Source organism: Mytilus californianus, unplaced genomic scaffold (genome assembly GCF_021869535.1).
Source record: "Mytilus californianus isolate M0D057914Y unplaced genomic scaffold, xbMytCali1.0.p SCAF_3, whole genome shotgun sequence".
NCBI lineage: Eukaryota > Metazoa > Mollusca > Bivalvia > Mytilida > Mytilidae > Mytilus > Mytilus californianus.
In genome coordinates this window covers 127,057,090-127,076,908 of record NW_026262679.1, presented here as the reverse complement: position 1 = coordinate 127,076,908, position 19,819 = coordinate 127,057,090, and the positions used below count along the sequence as shown (strand labels likewise).

Genomic DNA, 19,819 nt, shown 5'->3' with positions numbered 1-19,819 from the left:
TAACTTCCAAATGTTGGCTTCAAAAAATCCAATACAATCAATCACATTGTTTGATTTCTTTCATTTTTGGACAGAAAAATAACATTTTGTAGGAACCTGCATTATTTTGATGTTTGCAAATGCAGCGAAGAAAATAACATGATAAAATTTATGAGAAATAAATACTACTCATAACTATCACCAAATCTAACGGTACTATATTTTTTACACAATTCATAGAAAACTTTAAATATGTATGACTGAATTGTTTATGGTTTCAAAACATAACTTATTTTAAAGTCTCACTAGCTATGTATAGGGTCAGTAATTAATCATATTACCTTTTCATCTTTTAAATTATGGACAACTTTTGAATATTCATGAATAGATTTATCGTAACACTGAGCATCAGCCACTTTGTCTAGATCTCTCTTTACAGCTTTAATACTATCCCAAGAATCAGACCATATATAGAATTTAATTGTATCTGGTTTACTTTCATCCTTTGATGTGTCTCGGTAGGGCGGTCTGTCTTTGTCTGTAACAAGAAAACATTTCAATTAGAAGTAAATTAAAATGCTATATAAAAAAAATTCTGTTTTCCAGTCCCATAGTCCTTTTTGATTTTTGAACTTTATTCATCAAAGAAGTTTTTAGTTTTTATTTTCATCTCTAAACGCATTCCTAACAAACCACATACAAAAACTTTATATGAATAGTTTGTATATTCTTTGCCTATACTTGTAAATGAACTTTTGTTTTAATTTTTATCAAGAATACTTTCAAATTATACAATCAAAATTCTAAAGCTGATTCCAGCCTAAAATAGCCATTAATTTCAAATAAGATGTGTTATGATGTTAGCTCATGCTCTGAAAGAAAGAAAATGTGTCCAATGAAAAGAATGCCTCTGCTTTACGCAGAAAATTAATTCCTAAATAATCTGCTGAAATAGTAGATTGTTTAGCTGAGACACAGAATCTAATCAAACGATAGGGCTCCCACACCAAGGACAAGGAGGTATAAGGATTTATGTAAATGAGACAGCAACTCACCAACACAAATAAAACAACATAAAGAGCTCTTTGTTAGTCTTCAACAACAGACAGGTGTCTACATAATATATAAAGCACTTAAATTAATCATCCGGAGACTACGAAAATGGGGAAGTATATCTTTACTCAATTTGACCTCTAGTTTCTTTTTCAAGGTCGATAAGAGGAGGTTGTATAACTTGATTAAACCCTAACTATCATTTCTACTGTACAAAGTTGGCCTTAACATATATACCTTTTTTTTTAATAAGTGTATTATTAGACTAAGATTTGGTGTTTGTTATACAAATTGTTGTGGTTTTCATATCTATAAATACGAAGGAAAAACATTTTTGATGTATAATTTGTTACTGTTTTCATATATCAGTTCTAGAAACCTAATAAGGAAAACGAAACTGACCTATTTTATAATTTGCCAATGTAATCAGCTACTATATTGAAAATACCTACCATCATGTCCATCCTTTGAGCCTCTATGCTCATTATCTCTGGGTGTTGTGCCTCTATGTCCACCTCTATGACCACCTCTGTGACCACCTCTATGCTCAATATTTCTACCACTGGTGTCTCTATGTCCACCTCTATGCTCATTATCTCTGGGTGCTGTGTCTCTATATCCACTTCTATGGTCAGTATTTCTCCCTGTGGTGCCTCTATGTCCATAGCCCCTGCTGTCTCTACGACCATAGTCCCTTGTATCTGTATGGTCCCTTTTCCCTCCCATACCATCTGTTTTCTTCAGTTCTGTTATAAAATCAGCAGCCATTTCTTTTTGGAAGACAACCAGTGTTACTTTTTGTATATGCTCAGTTGAAAATTTCTTAATGGCAGAAAATATTGCTGATGCAACATCTTCAGGTTTACATGCTTTTATTCCTGGAATAAAGAACGACAATTGTAAAATCAATATATTTAATACTTATGACTTTAGAAAGTTTTTCCAAGCATACTGCTTACATTATCTTACAAAGTTTTGCATAGATTTGTCTGTGGTTTCAGAAGCAATTGAATGATTGATGTTTGCTTAACATCCAGTGGCAAATATTTCATGCATTTTCAGGACGAGAACAAATTAACAATATACAATATGTAGGTCCTGTAATAGAAAACGTCTGGGTTGAAGGTCAGAGAAATTTGACTATTACTTGAAAATGAGGGTATATTGGATAGAGACAGATTTTTCCTTGCAACTGGCCATCAACAGATCCCCCCTAAAGAGTTTTTGCAAAGGTTCCTAACCTGCAGTGAGCAATGCATAAGATTTAAAACAGATATTACAACAGTACATAATGGACAAAATGGAAAAGTATGTTAACATTATATACTGAAAACCTAGTGTGGCCACATATCAACATCTCTTAATTCAAATCTTGAAAATTGCAAGGGTTCATTATAATTAAATACTTTTTTAAGTTTTAGCTATATATTGCAATATATTATTAAAAAAAAATAAAGTTGACCTAAAATCGTATTTATATGTAGTATGTTTTGTTTAAATAACATTGGCTCATGGGACTTTGAATTCCAAGTGTAAGGAAATACCATTGGTTCTTTGCATTCCTGGTTTAAGTAAATATCACTGGTTTATGAAACCAAAATTTGTTGTTTAAGTGAATCTTACAGGTTAATGTGACATTGAATTTGTGGTTTGAGTTCATGCAAATAGGACAATCATTTCACAATTGTTCATATCTCGAAGTCAGCTGGACCAGAGAAATATTTCGAGATACCCGTAGTTCAACTCAAACGAATACCGGAAGTTTGACAGAAAAGGGACACAACTCTTGCTTAGCTTGGTAAGGCTAAAATAAATCCAGATGAATATGGGTAGGGGATCGATATTCTGGTCTGAGATCCATGGATCTGTATGTAATTGTCTTTTGTCATTATAATAAAATTATATGATTTTTTGTCACTTATCTATTCTGTGTACAGTTACAATTTTTTCGTGTGGATTTTAGCCTAGACAGTAATTTAAAAAAGATGAAAGATGCCGATTATGAAGTTTTGGGTTAATCACTAAGTCTTAATCCCTACTTTATGCACAACCAAGCTCATTAATGTATGATTATGGTTAATTGCTTTTAAAACATTTAAATCAATTTTTCATAAAATGTATCACTAATTATTTATCATGGTGATCAAAGATAAAGTAAACACTCGTTGAAAAAGAATGTCATAAATCAATTCAATGGTCATGTTTTGACATATGTGTATTTATAGTTCGAGATAAATATTGCAATTTGGATGCTTTTGTTAACATTGGGACAGTAAATTTGGTTTGAGTCAACTGAAATTTCGACTCATCAGGAGTCGAAATACATTTATTTATATGGGACAAAGTTCAGGACCATGGGAAAACTTCAACTCATCCAAAATTTCGAGTCAACCGAGTTCAAGACAACAAGAGTAAACTGTAAAGTAAATTGATGTTTGGAAAAGAAAATTGTATAATTTTTTCGATAGGTTGTATTTTCTTACCTGTTCCTAAAGCAGGAAGTGCCATTGTTGACAATTTTCTGTTCTCAGCTGCTGTGAGACATTTATTTACTGCAGCCTCCCAGCCTGACAAGGTGGACTGAGCAATTATGTGGAAAATATATTTACAGTTCATATTGCCACCAGAGGTCACTACCAACCCTTTGGATGTAGAACGTTCAGCTGCAAAAAAAAAGTACTTTGAGCCATTGCTAACAGATTACATACCAGCATATGTTGAAAAAAAATATGATTTGTAGTTGCGTAGAAAGATGCGATAAAGAGTATAAATGTGCATGACAATTTAAAAGTTATAACTTTCAGGCAAACAGGCAGTAGTAGAACATTGAAGGAGCAGTCACAATATCATGCCAAACAATTGATTATTTTCCACATATTGCATACCAAAGTCTATGAAAAATATAAGAATAATGGTAGGCAACCCATGGTCCTTTGGTGGTACAACCACTTGACTCATATTTTAAAATTAAGGTTTAAAGAAGATTCTGGCCTGAACAGTTCCAACAACATTAAAAGTTTGACCTTTATGTCAAGGTAGAAGGTTATTTGTTATGCATCAACTGCCACAACCTGATACATTTACATTCAAAGTTTCAAACTATAAGAGAACAATATAAGAAAATAACTAAGTGTAGGCGTCAATGGCACACCTATATGTAATCAACTGTTTCGCTGAGCGCAGCTGGATACGCCTGCAGAGGTCCAACCCTGACAAGTTGGGGCAAAAATGGACACAATATTCAAGCTTGATACAGGTCTGAATTTGGATTGTAATTAAATATTTGACATATTATAGGTTTCTGAATAATTGTAGTCAAAGAACTTGAAATTGGTTATATGAATTGAATTTATATTCAATTAAAGATTTCTTGCTGTTGTGCAATACACTGTGCTGTTGCCCAATACTTAGTAAATCTGTTGTCAGACTATAAACAAATAAAGTTCAATTTCTTCTCAATGTCATATTTGAAATTTATGAAAATAAATAGGGAGATTACATCAATAGCTATAAACAATTCACCAAAGTTTCATGTGAACTGCTGAAAGCATTTTTGAGTTATTGTCCAAAAACTGGAAAATCCCACCTTTTTTAAATGAATAAAACCCCATAACTCAGAAATGTAAAATCTAAAATTTATAAAATTCTAAAGGGAGCTTACATCAACAGATATAAACAATTCACCAAAGTTTCATGAGAACTGCTGAAAGCATTTTTTAGTTATTGTCCGAAAACTGGAAAATCACCCTTTTTTATGAATAAAACTCTGTAACTCGGAAACATTAAATCTAAAATTTATAAAAATTCAAAAGGAAGCTTATGTCAATAGATATAAACAATTCACCAAAATTTCTTGCAAGTTGGTGAAAGCATTCTTGAGTTATTGTTGGAAAACTGGAAAATCCCCCTTTTTTAATGAATAAAACCCAAAAACTTGGAAACGGTAAATCCTAAATTTATAAAAACGAAAGGGAGCTCACGTCAATAGATATAAACAATTCACCAAAGTTTCATGCATATTGGTTAAAGCTTTTTTGAGTTAATGTCCGACATGTTGACGAGGGACGGACTGACGGACAGTCAACGGTATACCATAATACATCCCGTAAACAGGCTTATAAAAAATAATTGCCTCAAGTCAATCAGTGTTTCCTTTTTATTGAAAAACAAGTATTTACGCTGCACAATTTTCATGTCTTTTCTATTTATGTCCCTTACACCTTTTTTCCTTGAATTTATAAGTGATTAGTGTTCCCTTAATACTAAATTAATGAGTTAGAATTTGTTTGAGTACATGGTTCAACTTACAAAATTTTCACCCTCCCTTTCTTTATTAATTTATTTTACATAAAGTTTTGCTTACACTGTTTTACCTTTTATACATTTATATTGTATATTTTGGCAGATAAAAAAAGTTATGTAGCCCGCCTGGTACATGTAGTTTTGTCTTGTGTTTTGTACATGTTATATTTAGTTTTTATTAAGCCTAGTAATTATGGTTTGCTACACATCAACTTCTGGCTATACAATAGCATTCCAAGAATCATGTGTCTATATCAAAATACAACAAACTTCTGGGCTGAACACCTATATAAAACGAAAAATAGTTTAACCTTGTGACTTAAGGACAAGGTCATATTTGATGAGTAATAGAGAGAATACTGACATAAAAAGGTAATTTAACACAATATCTCCAAGGTCATGTTTCGTCAAAATGGTATGCAACACATCATCTAATAGTGATACACCAAATAAGTTTAAATCAAAAGATCTGCACTGCATACAACTGTATGAATAGAAGAAGAATATAAGGAATTCTGGGTAAAAAAATATTTCTTCCCTTTTTAAATGGGTGACATAATGAGGATAAGTCAAACTGATTTTACTTTCTGTTCTTTTCTCACAAAATTACCTTCCTGAACTAATTCTTTCTGTATATCTGAACCAGCAGCTGTTAGAATGGCTTTGGATACTGCACCTATCAAAAACATTGACATAATATTTAAAAACAATGTTTACATACAATGAATGATTATATTACAAATTCGAGTTAATAAATTTACTGCAAACATTCTGATTACTGTGTTACCTCTGTGGCAATTATCTGTTTTAGTACCTAAAAACTGTTTCAAATGCTCAGTTCGAAATATTTTGAACTGAATATGTATGAAATATTTACTACTTAACTTTCAACACACAACAATCAATCAATCTAAATGATCAATCAATGAGTTAAAATTAAAATTGAAAATAGGCTCCCCCCAAAAAAAAATAAAATGCTCCGCTGGGGCGCAGCTTGATACGACCGCAGAGGTCGAACCCTGAACAGTTGGAGCAAGTATGGACACAACATTCAAGCTTGATACAGCACTGAATTTGGATTGTAATTAAATATTTGACACAGCATAGGTTTCTCACACAGAATGAAAGTGGTCTAAGAACTTAAAATTTTTTAATTTACCTATTCAAACCATATCGTTATTATTTGCTTTTATATATACATCAGAAATAACCAATTTAAAATGGAAAATTTTAAAGAAAAAAACATACATGTGATGGACTGTGAAACTCAGATCAGGAGATTGGAAAATTTTGGTCAGGAGATTAGGACTCAGATCAGGAGGTTTTTAATCGACATAAAGTTTGTCGTAAATGTAACCGTGTGCTGTAAAAATTGTCTTTTAAAGTGTGTTTTCTTCAACTTTCAATCCGAATGTATTATGTTTATAGTACCCTTGTACTTATAAAGTTTCTTTATCTTAATATTCTACATGTTCAATCTAAGATTCTTTTTTTTTAGTATGTTCTTTAAATTTTTCAATTCATATCTTTTATATCTTTATTCTATAGGACAAACATTGCAATCAGATCATTTGTTAACCTATCTGCATTTGCAGTTAGATTTTATTTGAATAATCAGAAACTCATTTAAATTTACAACATGGGTCATAGTTATTATATGAATTCAATTTAAGCCTTGAAAGAAAGTATAGAACCCTCAAATAATTTTCAAATTATTATTTTTTTATTTGTCCTAAGACATTTAAAATCATTTAATTACCATCCTTTTATGATTATTTGTTCAATTTATATTTTATTTATATTCTTTTAAAAATTTACATTATTTAAAGGAAAGTAACTTAAAACAGGATAAATCAGGGGAAGTAACCCAATAAATACACAAAGTTTTTATTACACAACGGCAGTTAGCCTGAGGTAAAAATCGTTGATTACCAGTATGTTTGACACCCAAGCTGACAAGTGAAGCCATATAATTATGCATGTTAATTAATTTACAGGTAAAATATAACTTCAGGTGATGTCAGTTACACCAGATGTCTGAGATGATATGTTGGGCAGATTTCATACACAGGATTTTTTTCTCTTCAACGCGAGGTCGGGAGGAGACCCCTGAAAACGGGATTATTGTACTCCCGTCGGGAGGTTTACATGTATGAAAAAAAGAAAAAAAAATCCCCCAAATTTTTTTGAACCCCCTTATGATTCATCACCCCATTGGCCCAAACTCAATCCCAGCTTTCCCTTTGTGGTATGGTACCTTTTTGGCCCCTTTTTGGCCCCAAATTCCTAAACGTTTAGGGCAATTACCCCCAAAAATCAATCCCAGCCTTCCCTTTGAGGTATGGTACCTTGCAGTACAATTTCAGAGAGATCCATACATTTGAACACAAGTTATTGTCTGGAAACTAGAAAAATGCTTATTTTTGGCCCCTTTTTGGCCCCTTATTCCTAAACTTTTTGGGCAATTACCCCAAAACTCAATTCCAGCTTTCCCTTTGTGATATGGAACCTTGTAGTACAATTTCATAAAGATCCATACACTTACACACAAGTTATTGTCATGAAACTAGAAAAATGCTTGTTTTTCGCCCCTTTTTGGCCCCTAATTCCTAAAATATGGAGGCAATTACCCCCAAAATCAATCCCAGCATTCCCTTTGTGATATGGAACCTTGTGATACAATGTCAGAGAGATCCATACACTTACACACAAGTTATTGTCATGAAACTAGAAAAATGCTTGTTTTTTGCCCCTTTTTGGCCCCTTATTCCTAAAATTTGGAGGCAATTACCCCCAAAATCAATCCCAGCATTCCCTTTGTGATATGGAACATTGTGGTACAATGTCAGAGAGATCCATACACTTACACACAAGTTATGTCTGGAAGTTACAAAAATGCTTATTTTTGGCCCCTTTTTGGCCCCTAATTCCTTAACTGTGGGTACCATAACCCCCAAAATCAATCCCCACCTTCCTTTTGTGGTAATGAACCTTATGGTAAAATTTCATTGAGATTCATTCACTTAAACTAATGTTAGAGTGCGAAAACTAATGTGTATTCGGATGACGACGCTGGACGACGACGACGACGCCGGACGACGACGACGACGACGACGACGCCAACGCCAACGTCATACCAATATACGACCACAAAAATTTTTTTGCAGTCGTATAAAAAACAGGAAAAAAATGTATGACTCTTTTAAAATGTTTTTTTTTGGAGGTCAAGTTTTTTTGCTGTTCCCTATACTTTCTGATATAATATTAAAATTTGTTACTTTTTAGTCTTTCTACTTTCTGTACATTGTTCAATGATTAAAAAGCTGCACATAATCAATGTTTTAAGTTTGCATTTTACTGGTTGAATAATTGTTTGGTTTATGTCCAGGGCATCTATTTCAAACATGTGACCATGAAGGGAGAAAGTTAAACAGCAAGCCAACAGCAACAATAAAAACTTGTAGAGGTGAGCATATGACCTTCAACAATACAAAATGTCAACAATTTATCAAGCTCTTATTCAACCCAAGTGAAGACAAGCAGCAAATAAATTCATAAAGTCTATTAGAGGAATTAAAAGGTGTAGACAAACCAGTGTCAAATCCACAGACCTTTCTAAGTTTAAAATTCAATGAGCCTAAAACATATGGGATAACTAAACAGGAATCTATATGGTATAAATTACACTCGGAAGAAAACAAAACACAGGAATATCTAAAGTACAATAAAATACCTTTAGATAAATCATAGGAATGGGATGTAGTGTTGACTATAGCATCAGATTGTTCTTTGGTTATATCTCCACACTTAATAAGAACATCAATACTTCCAAGTTTGGTGGTACTTCCTTTACTGGATATAGGTCTATGTTCATCTACAGATACTTGGGCATGACGATCTAAAAAAATAAAACTTCTATAGTAAAATTATGTAAATGATATAAAAATAAGATGTAGTATGATTGCTAATGAGACAACAAGTGACCAAATGACACAGAAATTAACCACTATAGGTCAATGTACGGCCTTCAACAACAAGCAAAACCCATACAGCATAGTCAGCTATAAAAGGCCCTGAAATGACAAATGTAAAACAATTCAAACAAGAAAACTAACGGCCTAATTCATGTACTCAATAATGAATGAAAAACAAATATGATACACAGAAACAAACGACAACCACTGAATTACAGGCTCCTGACTTGGGACAGGCACATACAGAATGTGGCGGGTTTAAACATGTTAGCTGGCGCCCAACCCTCCCCTAACCTGGGACAGTGGTGTAACAGTACAACATAAGAACAAACTATAATAAAATGCTCCGCTGGGGTGCAGCATGATACGACCGCAGAGGTCGAACCCTGAACAGTTGGGGCAAGTATGGACACAACATTCAAGCTTGATACAGCACTGAATTTGGATTGTAATTAAATATTTTATTTAGGCATAGGTTTATGACACAGAATGAAAGTGGTCTAAGAACTTAAAATTTTTTAATTTACCTTTTCAAACCATATCATTATTATTTGTTTTTATATATAAATCAGAAATAACCAATTTAAAATGGAAAATTTTAAAGAAAAAAAAGGAAAAAAAAATCCCCCCCCCCAAATTTTTTGAACCCCCTTATGATTCATCACCCCCAAACTCAATCCCAGCCTTCTTTTTGTGGTATGGTACCTTGCAGTACAATTTCAGAGAGATCCATACACTTGAACACAAGTTATTGTCTGGAAACTAGAAAAATGCTTGTTTTTTGGCCCCTATTTGGCCCCAATTCCTTAACGTTTAGGGCAATTACCCCCAAACTAAAACCCAGCTTTTCCTTTGTGATATAAAACCTTGCAGTACAATTTCATAAAGATCCATACACTTACACACAAGTTATTGTCCTGAAACTAGAAAAATGCTTGTTTTTTTGCCCTTTTATGGCCCCTAATTACTAAAATTTTGAGGGAATTACCCCCAAAATCAATCCCAGCCTTCACTTTGTGGTATGGTACCTTGCAGTATAATTTCAGAGAGATCCATACACTTGAACACAAGTTATTGTCTGGAAACTAGAAAAATGCTTATTTTTGGCCCCTTGTTGGCCCCTTATTCCTAAGCTTTTTGGGCAATTACCCCCAAACTCAATTCAAGCTTTCCCTTTGTGATATGGAACCTTGTAGTACAATTTCATAAAGATCCATACATTTACACACAAGTTATTGTCATGAAACTAGAAAAATGCTTGTTTTTTAATTCTTTTTGGCCCCCAATTCCTAAAATTTGGAGGCAATTACCTCCAAAATCAATCCCAGCATTCCCTTTGTGATATGGAACCTTGTGATACAATGTCAGAGAGATCACTGGTTCTCCGTTAAAGCGCCCATTTTATGACGTTAATTTGTCCCACCGTAAGATAGCAAAACTAACGACTCCGAGTTATATATACCCGTAGCTTGTTATACTTATATCTGAGATTTTTATATTTCTTTATTATCTATATTTTTAATTTTTATAAAGTTTAGTACATGTTGCACAACGATAGTGATCAGAACGGCTGTCAAAATATTTTTTTCGTAAACCTGTAATTTCCGTTAACGGAAAAAAGACCAAGCAGGACAAAATATTAAGCACAACATTGAGTGTGATATGAGTTAAATTCGATTATAAGGTTACCATAAATAAGTTTGTTTATAACTACGGTCATTTATTCCAGATCATATCAGTCTGAAAAACTAAACAAAGTTGAAAACTGCAGAGATTTGTTAAGCATGTAATCTCCGTGGAATGGTCTATTCTAAACAAACACCTATTTTGAAAATAAATTTTACATCCAACAGATCGATATCGGTGTCAACATTTAATTTTAGTACAATTTCTATCTTCAGATACACGTATTATGTTTTATAAATGGCAAAATCATCGAAATGTAACCTCCGTGGAATGTAATCTCCGTTGACGTTTTGGTAAAGAGTGCTTTCTATCACGTCCGCACTTCTATCGAGTATGGCATGCCAAATAAACATATTAGATAATTATTACGGATGGCGAGTATATAACTTACAGATCAATAACATTCATTGTAATTATCGACATAAGAAGACACCATGTGACAATTTTTATTAATCAATTGTTTAAGTGTAACACAGTTGCTTTTTTCTCAGACCTAGAAAAAAACCGAACCGGATGTTTTTATAGAGAATAATACATGACAAAATCCGTATCACATGCCGTATCATCCCGAGATACCAATATCAGCCGGAGGGATGATACGGCATGTGATACGGATTTTGCCATGTATACGCTTTATCACAGATTTAAACAGGAGAGTATATAGCAACTGCTTACTGATCTAAAGCACCTGGGTTACCTTCAGATTTATTTATTTTTGCCATGTTTTAAAAATTGTATCATATATAGGAACTGCTTATTGGGTTACCTTACAATTTAGGTCCTGTTGTCCATAGAAATATTTTGCTTATTGTATTTTTTGTTTGTTTGTGTTTTGTATGGAAGTTCATTCAGTTCTTTTTATCCTCCTTTAGTAATGTTGTACTATATGAAACACATTCTGAATAAAACCTGTTAATAAAAAAATAGCAACAATAAACCAACAATTTTATAACAAGTATACTGTAATAAACAAGAGACTACTTTGAGACTGGTGAGTAAAATGTGCACTTTTGAAATATAAAAATCTAGTTTAACAAACATCGGACTTCATGTAAATTTCGTCGGAATCACTACTGTCATAAATGAGAAATCCGAATAGGGGTGCGATAAAGGGTAGGTATGCGATAAAGGGGTGTGATAATGGGTGCGCATCAAAGTTGAGCGATACGGATTAAACAGCAGGCTATTTATCAAATATTCAAAACTTCTGTATTTACTACTAAATATAAATTATGATATCAATATTAATGCAAGTAAATAATTTTAACCTGTTTTCAATATTCAAGATATGTAACGTTTATTATTAATACAAATTTGATACCGAATTTAATACGATTTAACAATTATGCAAGTAGCCATTAAAATTGCTCTGCCTAATGAGTTTTATATCATGTTGCACAGGGAAACAAGCTTTTAAATACTTTCTTTCATTGACGTCGGCTGAGAGGGCATGGTATATATTGTCCGTTACATTTATTAACACCTTGTACAAATATTCTTTCGAAAATTAAAACAGTTAAATAGATCAACAAAACTATCCGTCACAATATAATATATATGACGGTCTGGATTAGGGGAGGGGGGTCTACATTTCTGTATTCTGTAATTCTTTAGGCCATTTTTCTCTATTCAGTAAGAAATATGATTATTCTGTAAAATTCTTGTGTTCAGATCCTGCATATGAAAATTTCCTGTTGTATCATAATATTGACATGATAAATCTTCTTGTCTGTATCAACGACATACGTATGACGACCCCCTTTTTTTTAATCTGTCACTGTACTGCACAAATGATACCATCTACCAATTTTGATTAATATCTGAATATCTGATTAAAACCAAACGGGGGAGAAAAAGACCATTTTAATTTCTTTGTGATAATTTGGATATCTGGGATAATAAACAGAAGTTAAGATGACATGAGGTATATTTGATCATATTTGGTTTGTCATATGAGGTACTAGTACTGAGAAGCTGAACATTCAGTTTTATAACAGAGACAGTACCGGTAGTTAACCGACATTAAGAGAAATCTGAAATCCGATGGAGTAAAAATTCGATCACTAGAACTAGATTTTATCCTTGATTGCCCAACTGTCCAACCAAATATTAAAACATTGCCTATTAATCAATTGTTTTGGAGAATATTAAAATATATTGAACATTTATTGGTACTAAAAATACCCCCAAAAAATCTATGACAATGTCATCCGTCCTCAAGCATCAGTCTTCCAGCCCTTACCAATAAATTGTTGTTTTTTTTTTTTAATTATAATGAGTTATGGATCTTACAATTATGAAACTGAAGATGTAGGAATTATGTCGACGAAAGAACCGTTTTGATTCTGCAATTCCATTCAATTCCCTTTAATTATCTATTGATAAATTTTGAAATTATAAAGAAACTAATTAAGGTTTCAACTCCATCGGGCAAAGTTAATCTTCGACTGATTTGGCTATTTTTGTTTATGTCCTTTTGGTCATATAGCTCATCAACTCTTTCTGTTCTTTTACATCCTTGGCTTTCAAATATTCGGCGCTGGGCGTACATGATGAAGATAAATCCAAAATAGCGGTCCGGAACGAAATGATACGTTAACTCGTGCAAGATCTTGATTTTGGAGAAAAATACCGATGCTTATGAATGTATATAATTTGCATCGCTAATTTCAATAAACCAGTTCCGATTACGACCAGTTCAATATTTCATTCCAAATGATCTACTTGTCTATTGTCAATTATCAATAATAAATTTGATATGCAGAAAACGCAAAGTTTCATTATTCTGTAAATTATTTATTTCTGAAATCAGTATTTTTTTTTACCTTATTCTTAATGTTTATACAATTATTTTTTTTTCACCCCATTATTTTCTATTCTTTATTTGATTACCTATTTTTCTTCATTTTTTATTTTTTAGGGGGGGGGGGGGGGCGGCATTATTTTCTATTCTATAAACCATCTCATATATCTTGGGTTATTTCAAATAAATAAATAGTTTTGTTTATTTTTATTGGAGTTGAGGTTTTTTTAAATTCTTTTTTAACGACAACGCATGCAACATCTTATTTATTGTTTCAAAATTCTTCTCTCGGTCATAATTCTGCATGAAATATTTGCCACTGTACGTTCAGAAAACAACAATCAATCAATCGTTTCTCCTCTAAAATTGCAGTATTATAATAACTTTAAACATTATCAAAAAAAGTGATTCATTTAATCCTTTGATCTGATATAAACACGTCTCGTCACTCTCCTATATATTAACATTTCAAATTTCCGATACCAAGGAAAAAAGTATTATTGAATATCAAAGGAAGTAACCTATCAAAGATTCAAGGGTTGTGTTTCGTCTACAAAAGAAAATTCTTAGTTATTCAAACTATTCAAAGCAAGGGTAAATGCATTATACGCCATTCTTGTGCATTTTGAAAATATTTATAAATATGACCACATCAATGATAATTCATGGTAAATGGTAACACAGATTGGCAAACTAGATGATGATGATGATGGAGAGGTGGAGGAGGAGGAGGGGGAGGAGGAGGAGGAGGAGGAGGGGCATTCAGCGGCGATTTATATGCATATTCGGGTCGAAAGCATGTTAATACGATATTAATATTTATTCCGTTTTGTACAAGACCAACACGCTGAGTGGATTTTTTTGGCGTACTAGTTCACAAGGAAACAGTCCACAGGAAGATGTATCACCTTAATTCGTGTTAATTTCAACTCACAAGAAAAACGCACATTAAAGTTTTTGAGAATTAATAAAGATAACAAAACACCGTAAAAATAATGATTTCAAAGTTTTTAACATTTTTGGTTTTGAAAATCACGCTATCAGATAACGACGTCAAAGGAAATAAAATGACGTTAAATGTATTTTTTTGACATTTTTTCATCTAAACTGTCTCGATCATTAAATATTAACGGTAGCATATTACATGCTGAAATTTATATGTTGAATAGAATATACTATGAGGATGTTCCATGTTCTTTATTTACAGGTTTTGCTGCAATTTATATTTTATCATTTTTTACTCTGACGTTGGGCGCTTTACCGGAGAACCAGTGAGATCCATAGACTTACACACAAGTTATTGTCATGAAACTAGAAAAATGCTTGTTTTTTGCCCCTTTTTGGCCCCTAATTCCTAAAATTTGGAGGCAATTACCCCCAAAATCAATCCCAGCATTCCCTTTGTGATATGGAACCTTGTGGTACAATGTCAGAGAGATCCATACACTTACACACAAGTTATGTCTGGAAGTTACAAAAATGCTTATTTTTGGCCCCTTTTTGCTTAACTGTTGGTACCATAACCCCCAACAAATTTTTTTTTGCGGTTGTATAAAAAATAAGTTTAAAAAGGCTTAACTCATCAGATGGATACAAATAGAAATACATCTAACAAAAACACAGAGTGGACATGGCAGGGTACTTATAAATCCCCACAACAAAAAGACACTAAGTATAGATCTGAGTGTAATCACAGTTACTGACAGCTAGTTCAAAGCCAATAACAACTAATCATAAAAATCATGCATCTAAGACTAAAATATCAATCAGTACACATCCAACATTCAATGGATTTAGTGTAAAGACGTCATTAACAGTCAGAGAAAAACATGACCTTGTGCAATGCCAAGATACAGGTATTGACAGATTGTAGAGCCATGAATGTGCATATGTATATAAAAATAATATTTAGTTTGATTTAATTTACTGATAACAAAATCAATATTAATACCAATAAAAACAATATTCAAAGATCTAATTACAGTGTTGAATTGGTAACCTTTTAGAATAAGTTTATTTAAAGGATTGATAAGCTTACCCAGATCGTATCTAAATTTCTGGGCTCGGTAAACAACACCTCGTAAAAATTTGGATGTGCTATCCCGTTTGAAATAAGTTTTCTACAGGTACAACCAAACTTCAAAACCAAATCTTTATATCTATGGCAGAATTTAGTTAAGGTTTTAAGTAATTTGTGGTAATGAAATCCCTGATTTAATAATTTACCAGTAATACATAGATAATGTTGATTGAAATTCTAAACGTCACAACAGACAAAAGGCATAGCGAACGAGTTATGATATATAAAAGTCGTTCCTTTGGGTAAATTTCGGCAGTATATTTAGAAAATTCTTGATTATTTAACGAAAAACTATTGCTTTATCTTATATAACAAATGTTTAGATATAATAAAATAATGCATATTATTTGAGGTAAATGCTAACACCCAGATGTCTTTATTTATATTTCAGGGATAATGAATTTGGTAGAGTCGGCGGGAATAAAAAATAGCATGTCGAAATTTCAATTATTATTTTTTTGAAAATCTGAAAATTGGGTCAGCAGATCCGTAAACAAACAAATTAAAACATCCTCCCTTACACATACTATGATACAATTCTCTTGTATTTGATAAATTTGACCCGAACTTATCAATATAATAATAAGAAGACGTGGTATGAATGCCAATGAGACAACTCTCCAACAGACACCAAATGACATAGAAATTAACAACTATAGTTCACAGTATCAAGTCCTCAAGTCCTATACTAGTGGACTGGTGAAACAAAGAAAAATTCTTGTTTCAATCATGAAAAATACACAAAAACAAATTGATAAATAGATTCTCGTTATATTGATATTGTAAAATATCAGCTGTTGAAATAATATGAAGCTTTTTTCATAGCATTTGCAGTGCTCACTCGACAAAGAGTTTCCTATAATGACCGGCAGATGATCCTTTTCAGTATCAATATGCAGAATACCTGATAATCAGTACTTACAAGGACAAAATTCAAGTATCTGAATTGATCCATTGTGTGTTCTCATATTTCAGTCATTTAAGATGTGCTATTTCATAAATAATTCACAAATTGTGTTGTATAATATTATCTTTGGTAAACTAATTCAAATATTAAGACAATAATGTGCACTTAATGATATGCATGGACAAATATTTATTATTCATTAGATGCTTATTCAAAATAGTTATAAAGTTATGCAGTAATACAAATCTATTAATATAAGATAACTGCAGATGATATAAAAATAAGAAGATGTGATATAATTGCCAATGAAATAACTATAGCTATCCACCAGAGGACAAATGACAAAGATATAACCATAGATTAAAACACACAGGAGTAAAATATGTGATATGCTTTAACATATGTCAACTCTATGAGAGATTACCAAAACCCAACAACACACATGTTTTTTTGTTCTATAAGACTTTTGATTAATATCTTAGAGAAATGAAGGCTTCAGAGCAAATGCAATGTGATTTCCCTTATAATTAATATTTCCAAGGGGCATAACTCATTAAAATATTTGATCAGAACTTATTATCGAAAGTGTCAAAGACATTGCTGATAGAAACCTATGATATAAGTTTCATAAAATTCTGGTAAGAATTAATTAAACTTATGAGAGCGCTAACAATGCAATTTTCCGTATAATCAATTTCCAAGGGCATAACTCTTTTAAAAATAATTGATCCGCACTTATTTTCGAACTTGTCAAAGACATTGATGATATAAACCTATAATATAAATTTCATAAAAATCTGGCAAGAATTGTACATACAGTATTAGAGCACTCATAAGGTAATTTTCCATATAATAAATATTTCCAAGGGGCATAACTTTTTTAAAAATAATTGATCGGCACTGATTTTCGAACTCGTCAAAGACATTTCTGATATAAACCTATTATTAAAATTTCAGAAAATTCTTGCAAGAATTGTGCACATGAGAGCCCTTACAATGCAATTTTCCATATAATTAATGTTTTCAAGGTGCATAACCCTTTTAAAAAATAATTCATCAGCACTAATTTTCTAACTTATTCAAGACATTACTGATATAAACCTATGATATAAGTTTCATAAAAATCTGGCAAGAATTGAACAAATGAGAGCGCTTACTATGCAATTTTCTATATAGTGAATGTTTCCAAGGGGCATAACTCTTTAAAAAATAATTGATCGGGACTGACTTTCTAACTCATCCAAGACATTGCTGATATAAACCTGTGATATAAGTTTCATAAAAATCTGGCAAGAATTGAACAATTGAGTGCTAACGATGCAATTTTCCATATAATTAATGTTTCCAAGGGGCATAACTCTTTTGAAAATAATTGATCGGAACTTATTTTCAAACTCGTCCAATACATTGCTGATATAAACCTATGATATAAGTTTCATAAAAATCTGGCACGAATTGTACATGTGAGAGCGCTAACAAGACCGGACGGACGGATGCACAGACAATTGGACGCCAGGTATTTCTATGTCCCAGGCAACGCATTGCGCGGGGGACAAAAACAACCATTTTTTAAAATGAGAAATTCTATACCAACATGATCTGGTATTACGGTAATTAGTTTTGTATTATTGTCCTCTGTCAATGATTTTGAATTAAAAATGAAGCACATAATTCTTCATAAAAAGTAACCTTTAAAAATAAGCATCCAAACAAAAAATAGATTTTAAGTTGATTTGCATAACTTTTGATTACAATCTTGTCAAAAAAAAACACTTCAGTACGAACAGCCTATACTTATTCCTAGATTAAGTGTTTGACTCTTGCAGTTTATAAGATGCTGTGCATCAGGTACGTTAAAAAATTATCCTTATAAATTTTATTCACAAAATTTGAAAAATATCTTATTCTACCATAAAAAACAATAAAATGTGGTAAATAGTAATGCCTTGGACGACGTTATTTCTTTTTCCAGCAGAAGATATTTCAAATCTTGTAAACACATGATACAGTAAATATAAATAAGAAAATGTGGTATGAGTGCCAATGAGTCAACTCTCCATACAAGTTACAATGTATATAAAGTTAACAATTATAGGTCAAAGTAAGGCCTTCAACACAGAGCCTTTGCTCACACCAAACAGCAAGCTATAAAGGGCCCCAAAATGAGTGTAAAACAAGTAACTCTGCATATTACAGTAACAAATAGGGTCTACATTACATTTATACACACAATATACTTACAATGCCTGCTGCCATTTTCTGTTAGAAATAAAATTTAAAATCTTCCAATACCAGTTTAAGGAATTTATGCAGAGATGGAGAAAGCATGCTGGGGCATTGGCCCTTTTAAAAGTTCTGTGTTTTCATATATTTTCTTTGTTGGTAGATACATTTCGGTTTTAACGGAGTAAAATAATGATAGGGTCACCGACCTTGTTTTTATGGTATACATCATTCAAAGTTGTAATCTAGGTGAAAAAATACTACAAAACGTCGATATAAGCATAACATCATCACGCTGTAGGCTGTAAAACGTTGATTTTTCACGTTTTTTACCTACCAACTAGGTAACAGATTGGTTGACACACCAAAAATGAAGTCGGTGACCTTATCATTTCTTTATATCATTAAAACGGAAATTTATGTACTAACAACATACAGTTTTTAATAAATATCTATGTATTTGAAATTTGAGATTTGATGATTTAAAGACACGTTTAAGAAAGTTTTTTCGCTTATTTTATGTGCTTTCTATACAAATGTTCACCTACTTTGAATGAATTCAATCAGTAATATTTCAGACAATAAAAGAAACAAAGGCATTATTTTTTTTGATTTTCAGTTATACTTCAATGAGCCAAAGTTGTATGCAAAATTTTATCAAAATCTGTGACATAGCCCATTTACTGTTCCTTGACCTTAAATAAATGCATATTTTTATTACCAAAAATAGTTTTAATCTGTATGATAGTGTATGCAACATTGTACTTCATGATGCACTTCTACATCAACATTGTACTTCATGATGCACTTCT

General features: G+C 32.1%; 1 protein-coding gene across 4 annotated transcripts in view; it reads right to left on the bottom strand.

The window, feature by feature from the left end:
• Window positions 1–19,819, bottom strand: part of LOC127736143 (protein mono-ADP-ribosyltransferase PARP14-like) — a 61,615-nt gene that overhangs the window by 6,379 nt on the left and 35,417 nt on the right. For 2 of the 4 annotated variants that reach the window (XM_052246689.1, XM_052246691.1), the window contains exons 11-16: window positions 19,026–19,043; window positions 9,068–9,232; window positions 5,945–6,010; window positions 3,516–3,695; window positions 1,485–1,910; window positions 321–517 (exon numbers count right to left, since the gene is read on the bottom strand). In XM_052246689.1, coding sequence (XP_052102649.1) covers window positions 321–517; window positions 1,485–1,910; window positions 3,516–3,695; window positions 5,945–6,010; window positions 9,068–9,232; window positions 19,026–19,043 — 1,052 coding nt within the window. The remainder of the gene's footprint in view (window positions 1–320; window positions 518–1,484; window positions 1,911–3,515; window positions 3,696–5,944; window positions 6,011–9,067; window positions 9,233–19,025; window positions 19,044–19,819) is intronic. The other 2 variants (XM_052246692.1, XM_052246690.1) reach the window with 2 other exon arrangements.